Source organism: Benincasa hispida, chromosome 8, assembly GCF_009727055.1.
Source record: "Benincasa hispida cultivar B227 chromosome 8, ASM972705v1, whole genome shotgun sequence".
Taxonomy (NCBI): Eukaryota; Viridiplantae; Streptophyta; class Magnoliopsida; order Cucurbitales; family Cucurbitaceae; genus Benincasa; species Benincasa hispida.
Window position 1 is genome coordinate 44,810,762 of NC_052356.1, and position 20,109 is coordinate 44,830,870.

General features: G+C 36.5%; 1 protein-coding gene across 3 annotated transcripts in view; it reads left to right on the top strand.

Annotated features, from left to right (window-relative positions):
* The first annotated feature begins 5,968 nt into the window (after positions 1 to 5,968).
* Positions 5,969 to 20,109, top strand: part of LOC120083782 (allantoinase) — a 30,367-nt gene continuing 16,226 nt past the window's right edge. The window contains exons 1-9 of one of the 3 annotated variants that reach the window (XM_039039649.1): positions 5,969 to 6,231; positions 7,004 to 7,088; positions 7,400 to 7,520; positions 7,947 to 8,020; positions 11,351 to 11,427; positions 11,579 to 11,615; positions 11,696 to 11,781; positions 12,258 to 12,317; positions 12,435 to 12,583. In XM_039039649.1, coding sequence (XP_038895577.1) covers positions 6,145 to 6,231; positions 7,004 to 7,088; positions 7,400 to 7,520; positions 7,947 to 8,020; positions 11,351 to 11,427; positions 11,579 to 11,615; positions 11,696 to 11,781; positions 12,258 to 12,317; positions 12,435 to 12,583 — 776 coding nt within the window. In that variant the 5' untranslated portion in view covers positions 5,969 to 6,144. The remainder of the gene's footprint in view (positions 6,232 to 7,003; positions 7,089 to 7,399; positions 7,521 to 7,946; positions 8,021 to 11,350; positions 11,428 to 11,578; positions 11,616 to 11,695; positions 11,782 to 12,257; positions 12,318 to 12,434; positions 12,584 to 20,109) is intronic. The other 2 variants (XM_039039648.1, XM_039039650.1) reach the window with 2 other exon arrangements.

The window sequence follows — 20,109 nt, forward strand, 5'->3', positions numbered from 1 at the left end:
CCACACGACTCACCCACCGACACCCTACGCCTTTCGACCCTTTCTCCAGCTCCCTCTGCACCAGTCCACTCCCTTCACTCAGCCTCAGCCCAATCCCAACGGACCCATTCATCCCAGCTCCCTCAAGGCCCAACCCAACCCACCCTCACAACCCGGTTTTCCTCCGAGCCCCCAACACCCTCTAGGCTCCCAAACACACCTTTCACTTCCTAGGCCTCCACTCCACACGAGCCCAAACCTTCCTACCCAACAACTGACCCAATACCCAGCCCGCTCAGTTGTGTGTCACACAACAATTGACCCAATACCCAGCGGCGGAAATCCTCAAGTGCCCTAACTAAGAAGAAAATAATGGTTTATTCCATACTAAAATAGTTCGAACCATAAATACAAACTATAATTACTACAAATAGTAAACCTCATGCCTCAAAGAAAGGAGGGTATGTCTATCATAATTTTCAAATACAACCTTTTAGAATGATTATAGATGCATGAAAATTCAATTATACTCATGTTAACAAAGTGAATAATGTTATGAATTTGAGGAGCACAACAGGAAAGCGGATGGTAATAGAATATAATATTAAAATAAATATAATATAATAATAAAATAAATAAAACATAATAAATAAATAAAATAACAAAATGAGAAACAAGAAAATTCTCAAATTTCTCTACTTTCTCCAATTTGTATGGAATTTTCCTAATGACCGGGGATGGGGGTCGAACCGGGGATTCTTCGCCCCAATCGGGATGGGGGCCCGACCCCGTGGGGATTTTTGCCAACTCTATTTGCAGATGGTATATGTGACTTAGTTACTTTCTTTACATCTATAAATGCATATGGTAATTGATTTGCTATATTTTGCAAATGAATTATTTTCTGAACCTCAAGTTCACGATGATCTGTACGGGGATCTAAATGAGATAATAACGATGCATCCATGTAATTTCTTTTTCCAATTTCTTAATTTCTTCCCCTAATGTTGGAAAATTTATCATTAAAATGAAAATCAGTAAATCGGCAACAAATACATCACCCGTCAGAGGTTCAAGATATTTAATAATTGATGGGAAATCATATCTAACATAAATTCCTAACCTCCTTTGAAGACCTATCTTAATGCTTGTGGTGGAGCAATTGGAACATATATTGCACATCTAAAAATTCTCATATGGGAAATATTTGGCTCATGACTATAAGCTAATTGTAATTGCGAGTATTTATGATAAGCTATTGGCCTAATGCGTACAAATGACATTGCATGCAAAATAGCGTGTCCCCGTACATATGAAGGAAGCTTAGGATAAGTAATGGTATTGCAATTAATTGCAAATGTTTTATAAATGATTATGCTAAACCATTTTGTGTATGAACATAAGCTATAGGATGTTCAACACTTATCCAGATTGACATAAGCTTGAGATGTAAATTTACCAGCATTATCAAGACGAATGGTCTTAATTGTATAATCAGTAAATTGTGCTCTTAATTTAATTATTTGAGCAAGTAATCTTGCAAATGTAAGATTTCAACTTGATAATAAGCACACGTGTGATCATCTACTGGATGCATCTATTAATACCATAAAATATCTAAATAGTCCATTTGGTGGGTTAATAGGTCCATGTATATCACCATGAATTTTTTCTAAAATTACAGGTGATTCAGTTCACACTTTAGCTGGTGATGGTCTAATTATCAATTTTCCTTAAAAGCAAGCATCACATGATAATTCATTAGATTGAAGAATCTTCTGGCTCTTTAATGGATGTCCATTTGAATTCTCAATAATTCTTCTCATCATTATAGATTTGAATGACCCAATCGGTCATGCCAAATTGTAAATATGTCTGGATTCATGAACTTCAGATTCATTGTTGGATATATTTCAATTACTTCTATATGAGTATAATATAATCAAAAAGATAAAGCACACAACTCTTCCAATATACGTTTTTCATTTGAGACAGTGGATATGATATATAGATATTCCACATTATTCTTACTATCAATCTCAATATGATAACCATTGTAACGTATATCTTTAAAACTTATAAGATTTCTTTTTAATTGACTAGAGAACAATGCATTGACAATTGTAAATTTTATTCCTCTAGGAAAAATATTATTTGATTTTCCAAAACTTTCGATCGGGTTTGAAGAATCTAATATCGTATTACTTTTGTTTCCAGTATTATCAGTTTGGAAAAATATCTTTTACTTGTAAGTATTGTATATGTAGTTGCACTATCTGCCAGACATAGATCTTCTTTGTTCATTTTTTAAATACTCAACATATGAAAATGTTCCATGTTTCTTAATTAAAAAATAATAATTACAATAAGAAAAACAACACTTAAAATATACGAAAGTTACTAAAAAAACATGAAGATAGATTTTTTAAAAAAACAACATTAAGTCCAGATATTCTCAAAGTCAAAAGAAACATTTGATGTTCTATCAACTGTGCAAATCTTCTCTTCAGGCACCACATCCAAATTTGTCATGTGGGATGGGTCAAATATATTATTATCCTAGTATGCAAAATTTGCTTCCACATTTTTCACTTTTTCCTTCAGGGAGGTTTGATAGAGGTTAATTAAATGTTTTGACGTACGACAGGTACGTGACCAATGCCCAGTCATTTTGCATCAGAAGCATTTATTTTCAACACTTTTTGAATTTTTATCTTGTGAAGCTTTTCCTTCGTGATCATCATTTTGCATGGTTCTTTTGAAATTTGAATGATTAGAGCGAGCACCACGAAAATAATAATTATTTCTTCCTCTACCACGACCACGGTCATGACCTTGGCCACGATCATGACTACGACCTCAACTATAATTATTAATATTCACAGCATTCACTTCAGGGAATGATATTGTTCTGATTGGTCGAGATTCATGATTTTTCATCAATAACTCGTTATTTTGTTTGACCACGAGAAGACATGAAATTAGTTTTGAATACTATTTAAAACCTTTTTCTCGATATTGCTGCTGCAGGAGCATATTTGAGACATGAAATGTAGAAAATGTCTTCTCTAACATATCAGAATCAATAATTTTCTCTCCACATAATAACAATTTCAAACTAATTTTAGATAATGCGGAGTTGTAATCACTTACTAATTTGAAAGCTTGTAGCATCAAGTGCATCCACTCATAGCGAACTTTAGGAAGAATAACTGTTTTTTTATGATCATACCTATCTTTCAATTTTTTTTCACAAGATACGAGGATCTTTTATTATAAGATACTCCATTTTCAATCCCTCACAAATATGATGACAAAGGAAAATCATAGCTTTTGCTTTATCCTTACTGAATGTCGTGTTTCCTTCTCTAATAGTCTCCCCAAGATTCATAGCATCCAAGTGGATTTCGACATCCAGTACCCATGACAAATAATTATTGTCGTTAATATCAAGGGCGGCAAATTCTAATTTTGTGAGATTTGTCATGACAATATTATCATAAAAAAATATTGTACTTATGTTAGAAATTTAATAAATATTGAATATGCAAAATAACATTAAACTTATTAATTATGATGAAGAGGGAAAAAACCGACATACCTTTAAGATCTACTTTTAGTGGGAAAAACGATAGGATGTTGTGCTGATAACGTGTTGTGAATTTGAGGAGCACAACGGGAACACATATGGTAATCAAATATAATATTAAAATAAATATAATATAATATATAAATAAAAAAATAAAATAAAATATCAAAATAAGAAATGAGAAAATTCTCAAATTTCTCAACTTTCTCCAATTTGTATGGAATTTGCCAAATGTTTATTTTTAAGATTCACCAAATGCCATTATTTTTAGACAAAATGACAAGTAGAATGTGGACATAGACAATAATTACAAGGTACATGGACAACCATTAACACATGACTTTTGGGATATTAAGCAATGTACATCTATTTATTATTATAATATTCATAAGAAATAAAAATTTTGTTTTGTTTTGCTTTTTCCCTAATATTATGGCTTAACCTGTCTATTTAATTTAATAAATTAAAATATAATTTAGTGACAACACTTTTTTTTAATAAAAAAAAGTGAAATTACGTTTTCAAAAATTAATTTAAAAATAGCATGAACACTCGACAAAAGTGAAAATTTGTTAATCTTGCCCGAGATGAACACTAATTCTACATCATTTTAAAAATTATTATCATTATTATTATTTTATGAATCTTATATCAAATCTTACATTTTTTTCGAATTTTCTCTAAATTTCATCCGAATCTTATATCAAATGTTGCTTCTAATTTCTGTTTCCAAATGAATTTACCAATCATCTATACGAATTTTCCAAATGAATCTTTGATGATTGAAGTGTGATTTTTAAAATATGGAAAAGATTAAGTAAAAATTGAAAAATTACGAAGAGTTTTGGTGTTTGCCGAGATTCGACCGACAAAACCCAAAACAATCAGATAGTTGGGATATAAGATGAAAAGGTTAATTTTTCATTCAAATCTTCGGGCTTGATCTCAGTCGCAACGAGAAAAATTATTTAAACGATTTTCTAAAACCTGTGCTAGTTGTGAAAGAGCGAATTTTGAGGCTATTTCTGACCATTTTATGAAGGAAGAAAATTGTTGAGCAAAGTTCATAATTGACATGTTGCCCAGGTACTAAAAAATGTCGTCTTAAAAGCCTCTTATAGTAATACAGGGAATATTTGTATGGATGACCCAAAAATTGAGCCCAAAATGGCAAATGACCCTTTTTTTTTTTTAAAAAAAAAAACAAACGATCTTTTGTTGATGTCATAGATGAGTGAGTTACGAATTTGTCCTTCAAATTTATTTCTCTCTTTTCCTCTTTTCTTCTTTTCTGCATAACCTTCGACCTTTTTTTTCTTTTTCTTTTTCTCTTTCCTTCCTCTTCTTCTTCTCCGACAGATGAACTTGGCGAAAATCTTTTATTCATTATTCTTGTTCTCTTTCCTTCTTCTTGGTGGCATTGAAAATCCAACTTGCAGGGCATCAATTGTTCTTCTTCTTTGTGGATGATACACACGACTTCTTCTCTAACTAACTTTGGCAAAACCAAAGTTGATAGAACTAGAGAAAGCGAGAGAGAGAGATTGAGAGAGAGTGAGAGATATGAAAAGAGAGGGGGAGAGGGCGAGATATATGGAGGGAAAGAGAGGGGGAGAGGTATAGAGCAAGACCAAGAAAGAGTGATATGCTTTTCTGCGTATGCACAAGTATATTTTGGTAATTTTACTTGAACTTGACGTCAACAAAAGATGATTCGATATTTTTTAAAAAAAACTTGGATCATTTGATATTTTCTGTACCTATTTTTTCAGTCATTTATACAAAAACACCGTAATACAGATACTTAATCAGAGTCCAATTGAGAAGGGAGCCTCGATAATTTTCTATGAAGCATAGACACAGATACATATACGATAAGATACAACGATTCGTCGATTTCTAAAAAACTAAGATACTGATACGTTGAAGACACATTTTTTTTTCTTTAAAACAAATCTAGGACATAGATAAATTTAACACAAATATACTAAATATAATCTACTAAATCTACGAAAAATCATAAAATGTCAAGCTTATGACAATAGTACAAAATATGATACAAACACTGAAAAATAATACAAAAAACAACATTAGAGATATTTGAAGTGCAAGTAATAGAATGCAATAGAAAAGGGACTCGTATTAACTAGTGAAAAAGAAGAAAATTAAAGGGAAAAATATGAAGGTAAACGAATAACTTTTTTATTGAATGTTAAAGATATTCAAATAGGTTTTGTAAGATTTTATGAGGAAATTTTTTGAATATGCTTTTTTGGTAGGTAAAGATTAGATGAGTTATTTATTTATTTTTTCTTTAAAAGAATATGAACATAAAATCAGATATATCAAATCGCTAGTTAGATACTAAAAATATTCAATTTTTTTTTTATTTATTATAATAGTTAACAAAATTATGTGATTAGCGAATGACTGATTCAATCGCCCATCAATGGTCGGACGATGAGGTGAATTCCTTGGCGTGAAGCCGGCGACGGTGAGATAATTCAAATTCATCCATACTTGACGAGCGTTGATTCCATTCACATTAGTGAGTACGAGAGAGGGAAAGAATTACGATGAATTTGCTGCAGTGGAAGCTACTTCCTCTACTAACTTTGGTCGCTTCCATTTTCTTAGTTTTCTACTTACAGGATCCATCCCAGGTAAGCTTCAGTGACTTTTAATCCGTATTTTTTGTGTTTTTCTTTTGTTTCTCATTTGTTATCTTCCACATCGTCAACCAGATGGAAATCGAAGAACTTGGTTTCATAAGATATGGACATGGTTCCGGTGTGATTAGGCTTCTTTTGTTTCTTTACAATATTTAATTTAGAACGAACATCATTTGTAGATGTTTTCATTCCTGTGCTGGTGTTGGAATTAAATTTCAATCATCGAGTTCTTGAAATTTTGGGAATATATTAACTGATGAATGGGTTCTAACTTAGCGACTTAAGTTGTTATCTATGTTAGTAATTTTACGCGGTGTCAAAAGTTTTTTGAACTCGTTTTGTATACGTGTTCGGCGTGATTTTATCCTAGCTTAATTTTATTCAAGAAGAACATTACGATGATATGTATGTAATGACCAAATTTATCCTAGCTTAAGCTGCTTCTGGGTTTAGTGGTGATATTTAATTGCCAAACTGTTGAATTGTTGTGCCACAGCGGGGTCTCTATCACAATTTTTAATCCCAATTGATTGCTCAATTGTGGACGAATATGATTTTTAATTTCTGTGAAAGGTTTATATTTACGTAGCTATGCAAAGGAGATGAAATGTGTCTATGGCAAGTACATCAATTGTATGAAAGTTGTTTACTTCATGCTGCAATCATAGATGGGTCCTATGTATTTTGGGTTTATACTGTTTCAGGTATGATTAGTTTTGTAAGTCATGTGAAAGAGTTTTACATTTTGGTTTCAACCTCTCAGAATGGATGCAGCCTCCTTCCTCACAAGCACTTTTGGATAACAAGCAAGCGCATTGTTACGCCACAAGGAGTCATTTCTGGTGCTGGTTAGTACCTCTAGTTAATGCTGTAGTTCACAAAGAAAAGCATTATCTTAAGGAGTCTACTCTGCACGCTTTACCCATTATTTTCACTCTAGGTTATTTTTGACTCTCATAGAGTTGGTTTCGATCTACTCTGAGCACCCACACCTTGACATCTTGTTTTCCCTCTATGTTATGTTTAAAAATACAATACTTCTCTGATAAATCAGTTGATTACTAACTAATCAGGAGGTGTTTCTTTGTCACTTATGGCTTTGTATCTTGCTTTTCTTGACATCTTATGGATTTTCTTTATCAAATACTAAATTGGGCAGTTGAGATAAATGAAGGGAAGATTGTATCCATTGTTAAGGAAGAAGAAAGACATGGGAAGATTATGGGTCATCACGTAATTGATTATGTAGATGCTGTTGTAATGCCTGGCTTGGTTGACATGTAAGACCCAAAAATCATTTTTTTGATCGTTCAAAATAAATGTCATTTGTAGTTTCTGATAGTTACAGGATATTAAAAAGAGAATAGTTTTTAGTACAGCAATCAATCTATTATATATTTCTCAGGAGGAAAATAATTAGATAGATTTTGTGCTGGGTGGCTAGATTCTATATATTTAGTTGGAAATTTCAAGTTCTATATTTTAGAGATCTCAAGTGTATGATCACGCTCTCAAAAATTTGTTTTGGCTTTAAATTGACACCAATTTGAAAGTCCATTACCATTTGACTGGACCTGGTTCCTAGAATAGCGTTAGGTCTTATTTCTCCTTGAATTAGTTCGCTTCATTTGAGGGGGTTTATCCAGTGGACATGATCTATTTCTTCAGGGGGAATATTATCAATTGTGCTATTGATTTCTTGGCAGCCATGTTCATCTTGATGATCCTGGACGGTCTGAATGGGAAGGGTTTCCATCCGGAACAAAAGCTGCAGCCGCTGGTATGATTTTGCCCTATGTCATTTCTTTCTTTAGAAGCCTTCATATTTGGTAAGGTGGAAGGAATAGCTGTACCAAGAAGACCTTGTCATCCACCAGCAGAAGTTGCATCTTTTTTAAGTTCCAAGTCAATATTTATGGCTTCTAAACCACGTAGACTCGTTTCTATTGAATTCAGAATATTTTATTCCAATAACTTTCTTAAGTTGTTTTTTCTCTTTTCATTTTTTTTAAATAATATTTTTGTTATAGTTCTGATATTAGAGATTTTTATTATTGTAAATACCTTTGTTATATTTTCCTTTTATGGCCTTTTCTATGCTTTCCTTCTTTGATCATTCTTGTACACTTGTATATATTCATATTTTTAGTGAATGGAACAAAGTATTCTCGTTCTCTCATACCTAAGAGTTTTACATCGTATTAGAGCTATAGAAAATTAGGTTTTTTTTGTGAACTTTAGGGTTTGAGAATTTAGAACCCATTTGTGTTACATCTAGGGTTTTGTGGAGGGGTGGGTTTATACTTTTGCTCACTGTTGCTGTCTTCGGTTTGTTCACCGTCGTCAGCTGCCACCATCCACTGTCAGCCGTCGCTGGAAAAAAGTGTGTTGTTTTTCTTCACCATTTTTCGACACTGCCAGTCCATTGAGGAGCCCAGTCGTTGATCTATAGAACCCCAAAGTCTGGTGTCCATCTGACCTGCGCATGAGGCTCACGCGTGGCCACCTTCCGCTGTCATCAATCCACGATTTCTTGTGTTGATACTCCATCTCAAAATAGGGTTGCGGAACGAAAGAATCATCATCTTCTTGAGACAGCTAGAGCCTTGATGTTTTAGATGCATGTTCCAAAATCCTTTTAGGCTGATGATGTTTCTACAACTTGTTTCTTAATAAATCGCATGCCCTTATCCATTCTTAAGGGTGAGATACCTTTTCGTACTTTATGTCCTAAACAATATTTGTTTCCCATTCCACCTAAAATATTTGGTTGTACCTACTTTGTTTGGGATGTTCGGCCTCAACATACCAATCTGGATCCAAAGTCCTTAAAATGTATTTCCTTTGGTTATTCCCATGTTCAAAAGGGGTATTGGTGTTATTGTCCTAGTCTAAATAAATATCTTGTCTCTTCTGATGTCACGTTTTTTGAACATTCCTCATTATTTTCCTTGCCTTCTTTCTCCTTGAATAAGAGTCAGGGGGAGCATAAAGAGTTAGAAGATGATTTCCTTGGCTACACAATTGTTTCCCCTTCTGATCCTCATCCCGATTCATCTTTACTTGTGACTACCTCTATTCTTCCACCCATCGTTAAAGTCTATAATCGAGGACAACCTCCTTCCGTTCCATGCCCTGTACCAGAGGCTTCTTCGTCTCCTTCAGTTCCATGCCCTGTATCAGAGTATTTTTTGTCATTGGATCCAGAAACGAGTGACGATCTTCCTATTGCTCTTCGTAAAGGTAAATGTAAGTGCGCTCATCCTATTTCCTCTTTTGTTTCATATACCATTTGTCGTCTTCTACATATTCATTTATTGCATCCTTAGAGTCTGTATCCATCTCTAAAACCGTTCATGAAGCTTTGTCTCATCCTGGTTGGTGTGCTGCAATGGTGGAGGAGATGACTGCTTTAGATGACAATTGTACTTGGAATTTAGTTTCTCTCCCTGTAGGAAAGAAGGCAATTGGTTGCAAATGGGTGTTTGAGGTTAAAGTCAATCCTGATGGTTCTGTCGCTTGGTTAAAAGCACACCATGTAGCGAAAGGCTACGCACAAACTTATAACGTTGACTATGTTGATACTTTTTCTCCAGTAGCAAAAATGACACTTGTGAGGTTGTTACATCATTAGCTTCAATCAATCATTAGCCTTTACATCAACTTGATATTAAAAATGCATTTCTTCATGGTGATCTTCAAGAAGAGGTATAGATGGAGCAACCACCAGGGTTTGTTGCTCAGGGGATGAATGGAAAGGTGTATCGCCTTCGTAAATCTTTTTATGGATTAAAGCAGAGTCCACAGGCTTGGTTTGGTAAATTTAGTCAGGTGATTGAAAGCTTTAGAATGTGGAAGAGCATGTCAGATCATTCGGTCTTTTTTAAGAGATCTGAGAGTGGTGTCATCTTGTTAGTCGTATATGTTGATGATATTGTGATTACTGGTGATGATGTTTTAGGTATCTAGTCTTTAAAGACCTTTCTTAATGGTCAATTCCATTCAAAAGATTTGGGCATGTTGAAATATTTCTTAGGAATTGAGATAATAAGAAGCAAGAAAGGAATACTATTATCACAGAGAAAATATGTACTTGACTTGTTGATTGAAACAGGGAAGCTAGGGGTTAAGCGATGTAGTGATGCCTGACTTACAGCTCACAAAAGATGGAGAATTGCTAAAAGATCCTAAAAGATATAGGAGGTTAGTGGGAAAACTTAATTATTTATAGTGACTTGACTCGACATAGCCCATTCGGTGAATATTGTGAGTTAGTATATGTCATGCCCTACAATTGATCATTGGGCAGCATTGGAACAAATTTTGTGTTATCTGAAGGCTGCTCTCAGACGTGGTTTAAAGATTATGGTCATACTAATATTGAATGTTTCTCAGACGCCGATTGGGCAGGATCTAGAGAAGACAGAAGATGAACTTTAGGATATTGTGTTTTTGTTGGTGGTAATTTGATTTCTTGGAAGAGTAAGAAGCAAAATGTGGTGTCACGTTCAAGTACGAAATCAAAATATAAAGCAATGACACAGTCTGTGTGAATTGATTTGGATATATCAACTTCTTGTTGAGTTGGGATTTGAAATCACCACACCGACAAAATTGATTGTGGTGCAATAATCAAGCAACACTTCATATCACGTCTAATCCAGTATTCCGTGAAAGGACTAAACATATTGAAGTTGATTGTCATTTTGTACGTGAGAAAATTCAACAAAGTTTGGTATCTACATGATATGTGAAGATTGGAGAACAATTAGGAGATCTCTTCACGAAAACATTGAATGGAACACGTATAGATTATCTATGTAACAAGTTGGGCATGATTAACATATATGCTCCAACTTGAGGGGGAGTGTTATAGTTCTAATATTAGGGATTTTCATTATTATAAATATCTTTGTTATATTTTCCTTTTATGGCCTTTTCTATGCTTTCTTTCTTCTTGTATACTTGTATATGTTCGTATCTTTAGTGAATGGAATAAAGTATTCTCATTCTTTCAAACCTAAGAGTTTTACAGTTTTCAAATTTCATATGAACTTTACTTTAGGCCATATGGACAACCCGATAAACTGATATCGATATGTTTGTACAGGTGGCGTAACTACGCTGGTTGACATGCCGTTAAATAATTTTCCATCTACTACATCTGAAGAAACTCTAAAACTCAAGGTTAGTTTTTTATTTATTTTTTTCTGGAAATATTTTAGTGATTATTGTAAATTCATTGATCAAAGGATCTTCTCTCTCTCTCACAGCGTAAGCATATATAAATTTTCAGTGCCCTTCTAGTTTCTACTAATGTTTATTACTCTATTATTAGATTAAGGCTGCTGAAGGAAGAATTTATGTTGACGTTGGTATACTCAAAACTTTACTTTTCTAACTCTATTGTTTTAATCCAAGGACTAATTTCAATTCTATTAAATATTAATCGAAGGTTTCTGGGGAGGTCTTGTTCCTGAGAATGCTTTCAATTCAAGTGCTCTGGAAAGTCTCCTGAGTGCAGGGGCACTCGGCTTAAAGGTATTTCTTGATAATTTTTCTCTGTAATTTGGTGCTTACATCTCAGCCTTATGGAATGCACATGAGTGGCAACTCCCTATGTTAATTCAAAGTTCTGTATCCGTTTCAAAAAAAAAAAAAATAAAAAAAAAAAAATAAAAAAAAATAAAAGTGGAGCACTCCTATTCTAGATCCTTTCTAAACTATCGTTTTCATTATCTAACATTTACTATAGTGTGGTTGTAAATATTGCTTTTCCGTTTTATTTAGCAAATTGGCAATGTCAAACTGATGGAGAGTGATAAAGGTCTTGCTCCAATCAATCATTCTCATCAGGCAACTCCTAGTGAGGGGTTTCCCTGTGTAGAAGGTCCTTTCTTTAGGACGAAATTTATGATATACAACTATACTATGGAACTAGCTTGATGTTTGCAGAAAATCATTATTACTTTTTCAATTTTCACCACATAACAGGTTTCTCTATCATTGTTTTGTAGTCATTTATGTGTCCTTCCGGGATCAATGACTTTCCTATGACAAATATTACTCATATTAAGGTTTGTGTAGATTTTAAGTTGCAATATTCATATCATCAGTTTGATCGGTAAGAATGAATTAAATTATTTGCCTGCCAAATTAACACTACCATATGCCTGGAAATGTATGCTTATTAGGAAGGACTGTCAGTTCTAGCAAAATACAAAAGACCTTTGCTTGTACATTCAGAGATTCAACAAAGTTCTCCAAGCCCTTTGCAACTTGAAGGTAGTCAAGATGACCCTCGTTCTTACTCAACATATCTTGCAACCAGACCACCTTCTTGGTAAGATATTAAATTTTCCTTGCATTCTTTCATGTTTTGCATTTTGATATAATCCAAGAATATAATCATGTATCTTCCTTATATTTGATTACTGTGCTAACTTTAGTATTATTAACGTGTGTACCAAATTCACTAAATCATGCAGATATATTTGTCTTTTTCATGGTTGGTTCTATTTTCTTAGATATTTCTTCATAACACAATAATTCCCTTTTCTTGTAGTAATTTGAAACTTAAATTCATTAATAAAATGGAAGTTTACAATTGGTGTTGTGAAATCGACCCGACAGAGCTAAAGGGATGATATAATAAGTTCCTCTTGATTGCATTAATTAAAAAAGTTATAGCTACAACATGCTTTTGAAGAAGTGCTTTAAGGGGAGACTTCGAAATGCTTTTGAAGAAGTGCTTTAAGGGGAGACTTCGAAATGCTTTTGAAGAAGTGCTTTAAGGGGAGACTTCGAAATGTAACATTTACCAATATTCTTTTTGATTTTTAGAAGAATCTTTGTAAATATTATATTTTTTTGCCAATAGGAAACAATCTCGTTGATGGCATGAAATGTTAACAAAAAAAAGAAGAAGAAATTTCATCTCAATGAAGTTACAAAAGATTTATCGAATTGGATATAAGCGAGTTTAATCTATAGTTGCCAAAGAGGAGGAACATGTTCACAGAGATATAAAGCTAACAAAAGAAAAATGATCTGCTCAACTATAACTTCGGTTGTTCTCTCCTCGTCACTGAATATCTTTGCATTTTGCTCATTCCAAACAGCGCATATGAAAGCTCTATTGCTCTGTAGCCATATAGTCTTCTTCCGAAGCTTGAAGGATGATCGGTTAGAATTAGAGACAAACCAATCTTGCCCCTCAAAAGGTACGGTCAATGTACAGGCTATGAGGAAATGGGACCAATCTTTGAAGCAAAAGGGAAGTGAATGAAGATACTTTTCTGACTTGTCTGATTACACAAACTGCAGCATTAAGGAGATAGAACCATCCAGGGACTTCTTTTTGTAACTGGACTTCGGTGTTCAGGCAAGTGTAGTCGAGTTCCTAAAGAGGGAACATGAACTTTTACGGATATAATCCTTCCAAATGACTTTCAGTCAGGACAGTTTGATGGTGCTCACACCAAGAGATTGCTGACTATAGATTTGGTAGTGTAATAGCCTCCCTTCTCTAGATTCGACCCACGAGTCTTCCCTATCTATAGGTTGGTAAGATAAAAGATATTTCCTCGTCCTTTAGATTTCTGCAAAAGTTCATAGCCCATGAGGTGTTTTTCATCCTGTTATAATTCTAATATTTGGGAGTTTTTGTTATTGTAAATATCTTTGTTATATTTTTCTTTACTTTCCTTCTTTGGTCACTCTTGTACACTTGTATACATATCTTTAGCGAATGGAATAAATTATTCTGATTCTCTCAAACCTAAGAGTTTTATATGGTATAAGACTCTAGAAAATTAGGTTTTTTTTTTTTTTTTTTGGGTGAACTTTAGGGTTTGAGAATTTATAACCCATTTGTGTTACATCTAGGGTTTTGTGGAGGGGTGAGTTTATACTTTTGCTCACCGCCGTCGCTGTCGAAAAAAGGTGGGTAATTTTTCTTCACTATTTTTCGACACCGACAAAGTCCATCGAAGAGCCCGAATGCCGATCAACAAAACCCCAAAGTCTAGTGTCCATCTGACCAATGCCTGAGGCTCACGCGCGACCACCTTCCTCTGCCATTGATCCACATGTTGGTGCGTGTAGGCGTGTGCGCTGCCTGTTTTTGTTCGTCTTTTGTAAATGTGATCGGAGTTGCTTCCTTTCTTTGGTGGTGTATTTGGTTGGGCTATATACTCACTGTTTATGGTTCATTGAAGAAAATTTTCGGTAAATTAGGGTTTGCTTCTCTTTTGTCCAATGTTTTTTTTTCCTAGAATAAATCACATGTCCTCTTTCGTTCTTAAGGGTGAGATACTTTTTCGCATTTTATGCCCCAAACAATATTTGTTTCCCATTCCATCTAAAATATTTGGTTGTACCTGCTTTGTTCGGGATGTTCAACCTCAACATACCAAACTGGATCCAAAGTCCTTAAAATGTAGTTTCCTTGGTTATTCCTATGTTCAAAAGAGGTATCGGTGTTATTGTCCTAGTCTAAATAAATATCTTGTCTTTTCTGATGTTACGTTTTTTGAACATTCCTCCTTTTCCTCACCTTTTTTCTCTTCGAATAAGAGTCAGGGGGAGCATAAAGAGTTAGAAGATGATTTCCTCGTCTACACAATTGTTTCCCATTCTGATCCTTTTCCCGATTCATCTCTACCTGTAACTACCCATATTCTTCCACCATCATTAAGGTCTATAATCGACGACAACCTCCTTCAGTTCCATGCCCTGCTAGAGGCTTCTTCGTCTCCTTCAGGTTCATGCCCTGTACCAGAGTCTTCTTCGTCATTGGATCCAGAAACGAATAATGATCTTCTTATTGCTCTTCGTAAAGGTAAACATAAGTGCGCTTATCCTATTTCCTCTTTTGTTTCATATAACCATTTGTCGTCTTCTACATGTTCATTCATTGCATCCTTAGAGTCTGTATCCATCCCTAAAATCGTTCATGAAGCTTTGTCGCATCCTGGTTGGTGTGCCGCAATGGTGGAGATGACTGCCTTAGATGACAATTGTATTTGGGATTTAGTTTCTCTCCCTACAGGAAAGAAGCTATCGGTTGCAAATGGGTGTTTGCGGTTAAAAGTCAATCTTGATGGTTCTGTTGCTCGGTTAAAAGCACGCCTTGTAGCGAAAGGCTATGCACAAACTTATGGTGTCGACTATGCTGATACTTTTTCTCCAGTAGTACAAATGGCATCTGTGAGGTTGTTTATTTCATTAACTTCAATCAATCACTAACCTTTACATCAGCTTGATATTAAAAATGCATTTCTTCATGGTGATCTTCAAAAAGAGGTGTATATGGAGCAACCACTTGGGTTTGTTGCTCAGGGGAAGAATGGAAATGTGTGTCGCCTTCTTAAGTCTTTGTATGGATTAAAGTAGAGTCCACAAGCTTGATTTGGTAAATTTAGTCAAGTGATTGAAAGCTTTGGAATGCGGAAGAGAACGTCAGATCATTCGGTCTTTTTTAAGAGATCTGAGAGTGGCATCATCTTGTTAGTTGTACATGTTGGTTATATTGTGATTACTGGTGAGGATGCTTTAGGCATCCAGTCCCTAAAAACCTTTCTTCATAGTTAAAAGATTTGAGCATGTTGAAATACTTATTAAGAACCAAGGTAATAAGAAGCAAGAAAGGAATACTATTATCACAGAGAAAATATGTACTTGACTTGTTGATTGAAACAGGGAAGCTAGGGGCTAAGCCATGTAATACCCCAATGATGCCCAACTTACAGCTCACAAAAGATGGAGAATTGCCAAAAGATCCTGAAAGATACAGAAGGTTAACGGGAAAACTTAATCACCTTACAGTGACTTGATCCGATATAGCCTATTCGGTGAGTATTGTAAGTCAATATATGTCATGCCCTACAGTTAATCATTGGGCTGCATTGGAACAAATTTTGTTTTATCTGAAGGTTGCTCCTGAGTGTGGTTTATTGTCACACCCCCTCTCAAGCTTACCTCTTTCACCCAGAAGGAGGTTGAAAACAACTATCACCCTTTTGTGATACCTACTGTCCATCTCTAATTTGTTTGCCCACCTTTTATAAATCTGAAGATTATGAAGTACAAATAGTTTACTTTATTGCAACAAATTTAACGTTTTTACATCTAGTACTACAAACTTCCCAATTCAATACCTACAACCAAACTTACATGACTTCTAAACACTAAGACAAATAAATACTCCTGAAGTGTAGCAGACCTTGACTTCCAGTGGCACTCCGGAACTTTTCCACTTAACGCTATCTGGGGGTGGGGAAAAAAAACATTTGGAAAGCATGAGCTGGGAAGCCCGGTGAGTAGTACTTTTATAAGAACATAGGTATTTCTTTTGAAAACCTTTTATAAATCATTTTAATATAAGTCAAATCCAAAATATCAAAATATTCAATTAAAGTCCAAAACACGAGTATCAACTGATAAAACATATTAAGCAGTAGTATAGCATGAGCATAAATAAATACTAGACAAGATCCACATAAACCACGACCAGGTTTTGCAAACAGTCCCTGAACTCAATATCACCTGACCATGTGCACATGTCAGCATAGAATCTTGTTATAGGCTCAGAACTGGGACTGCAGTCCTTCTGACCATCCTATACGAGAATTCCCTCCACTAGCTAAGATACTAGATCCAGAGATCTTCTGACTGTCCAATGGGATACTCCGCCACAAGTGCAGAATCTAGACCCACAGATCCTTCTGATCATCCTGTGTGGTCCCTCAGGGTACAACAATCAACCTTTAGTGGTTTGAAATCCAATCCCTCAAACCACAGTTAAAAGTATGATTTTCTGATATCAAACCAGAGGTTTAAACATTTCCTTTTCCACAAAAACATGTTGAAATAGTATCTACTTTTTGGTAGAATACATGCTTTTGAACAAACCATAGATAAAATATATTTATCTAAATCCAGAGTTTTTAACCAGAATAAAATGTGTAAACCAGATCGTGCCAAGCGTTTCAAATCATACGTATATATAATATCATATATGTATTAACCAAAACATTTGAAAATAACTACTCACAGTTACTGGCAAGGATTCCCCTTTCTCCAAGCCTTCCTAGTTCTTTCCTAGTTCTCGACTTCTCCAATTATTATCCTATCCTAATTTATTTTAAAATTAGCTTAAAATCCAAATTTATTTAATTTAGGGCTAAAATATCCTTAAAATACCCCATTGGCCCTAAACTTCACTTACCAATACCAAAATAGGGCAAACTAGGTGTTTTGGTTCTCAAATGGCCGTATGAGACATGTTGGGCGTGCGGTTGGGCTGTTTGGGTGTGCAGGACATGCTTCCTAGGCGGATAGACACACAGGTGGGCGCAGGTGGGGCTGCTGGCACGCACAGACGCAGGCGGGTGCTGAGTTGGGGCTTTCTGGGCATGCATATGGGCGGCAGGCGCTCGAGCATGGGCGTTAGTGGTGGCATTGGGCGCATGCAGGCACGAGTGTCTCGGGTTGACCACGTGATAGGGTGAGGTGCGAATGCTGGCGCCGTGTGTGGCCTGACGGGGATGGCGTGCACGTTGTCTGTGGAGTTTGCAATGGCTGCACACGTGTGAATGTGTAGATGGACGCGTGGTGTCTTGGGCATGCTCGTCCATGGTAATGTTAGCCCATGGCCGCATGTCCAAACCATCCTCAACCATCCTATCTTTGAGTCTTGTAATTAGTTTAGCAAGTTGTTTTTGATTTCATGTTGTTTTCCATGCGAGCGATCGCTCGCCTCTTTTGATATGCTAGTTAGGCATTTTAGAAATTGCTCAGAATGCACTATAGGGGAAACCCACTAGTCAACTCCCCAACCAATGATGTATTCTTTGCAATCAAAGCTTTCTTGCACCTGTTAATCTTCAATGCATTCTTTAATGATGTTTTCAATGCTTTTCCTCTCTCCCGTTTTATAAAAATGTTGAAATTGTTATTTAGCCTTAAGCGCATTTTAGTCTTTTACTTAGCGTCTACTGTCTAGGGTTTCTCTCAGTTTGGTTATTTATACCTGTCCTGTGTTGAGTACTGTGTATCAGAAAATTAAGAATAAAAATCTCTCATCATGGTTTTTCTCCCTGATCTAGGGTTTCCACGTAACTCTCTGTCTTTTCTCTCTTCTACTTTCTTTTAAATATGGTATCAGAGCATGGCGATGAAATCCTGGCCGTCATCGATGAGAACAAACCAGAGATTCCAACAGCAACCTCTGTTGGAATGGGTGGAGCCATGAACGCTGAAGTTGTCGCAGCCATACGAGAAGCTGTTGAGCATTATCTCCACGCCGCATTGCCTCAAATCATCCAATCAGTGTCAGATCTGAGCTCCAGTCGTTGGGCATCCTCAGCCGACCCGACCGGTCAAACCCACAAATCCGATCGAAGCTCTAGCGCCGCGATCCAGCTGCTGGTGTCCCTCCCCTATGCAGCTGTTGATCACGACTCCTTCACCCGCGACCCAGCCGATCCCTCGCGCGTCGGTTCTCCTTAGATCCAGTCGGCGTAGGGAAACTCCACCATGGAGCCATCGATCACGATGCAGCCGCTAGCCATGGGTGTTTCCTCGCAGCCCATGTTCGCGACCCAGCTGCCAATCTCCGATCTGCAGCCCCTGTTCATGAATCAGTCGCTAGCCACAGCCCTCCTGCAGGACTGATCCTCCGCCGCGTGGATGACACAGACCTTCCTGCCGTCTCAGCCGGTCCAGCCGGTCCAACTGAACCAATCGGTCCAGTTGAACCCGGTCCAACCGAACCCGGTCCAGTCGAACCAGCATATTCAGACCGTGCCATTCCAGCCTAGCCCCTCCTTTGGTCCATCTTCCAGCCAAAATGAGACCATTTTTTCAGGGGTTTATAGGCAAAACCAACCTATGGCAAATTTTGGTGGAACCATTGGTTTTCAACAACAACTGGCAAACTTACAGCAGCAGATATCGGCAGTTGGGACAGCTGTTAGATCCACGACAAGTCCTTCGACTGCTTTCATCCACATACACATTTAGACTTTCCTTTATGCTCAGAAACACCGGTAAATGCTTACTCTACTTTACCTATAGCGAATGTTATGTCTGGTTCTGTGGGAAACTTTGCAAGGATTTCTATTGGTGAGAAACTTAACGGCCAAAATTACTTCTCTTGGTCCCAATCGGTGAAAATGGTCCTTGAGGGACGATACAAGTTCGGTATCTAACTGGAGAGATACGAAGACTGAACCCTGGGGATCTCCAGGAATGTATATGGAAAGGGGAGGATTCCCTTCTACGCTTGATTCTGATAAACAGCATGGAACCCCAGATTGGGAAGCCGCTTTTGTACTCAGCTTCCGCTCGGGATATTTGGGAAGCTGTCCAGAAGCTATATTCGAAGAGGCAAAATGCTCACGTCTTTTTACCCTAAGGAAACATGTACACGAGTGCAAGCAAGGGACTCTTGACGTAACGTCTTATTTCAATAAACTGTCCTTACTGTGGCAAGAAATGGATTTGTGCCGCGAAGTCGTGTGGAATTGCCGAGTCGACGGGGTTCAGTACTCAAAGATTGAGGAGGCGGACGACGTATATGAATTTCTGGCCGGCTTAAATCCTAAATTTGATGGTGTTCGAAGTCGAATTTTGGGACAAAGACCAATACTGTCTCTGATGGAAGTGTGCTTAGAAGTCAGATTAGAAGAGGACAGAACCAGTGCTATGAGTGGCACTAGCACCACCCACTTAGACTCTGCTGCGTTTGGGACCAAGTCCTCTGGATTAGAGAGCGACAAATAGAACGGAAAGTCATCACCAATCTGTGAGCACTGTAAGAAACCATGGCACACGAAAGATCAATGCTGGAAGTTACACGGTCGT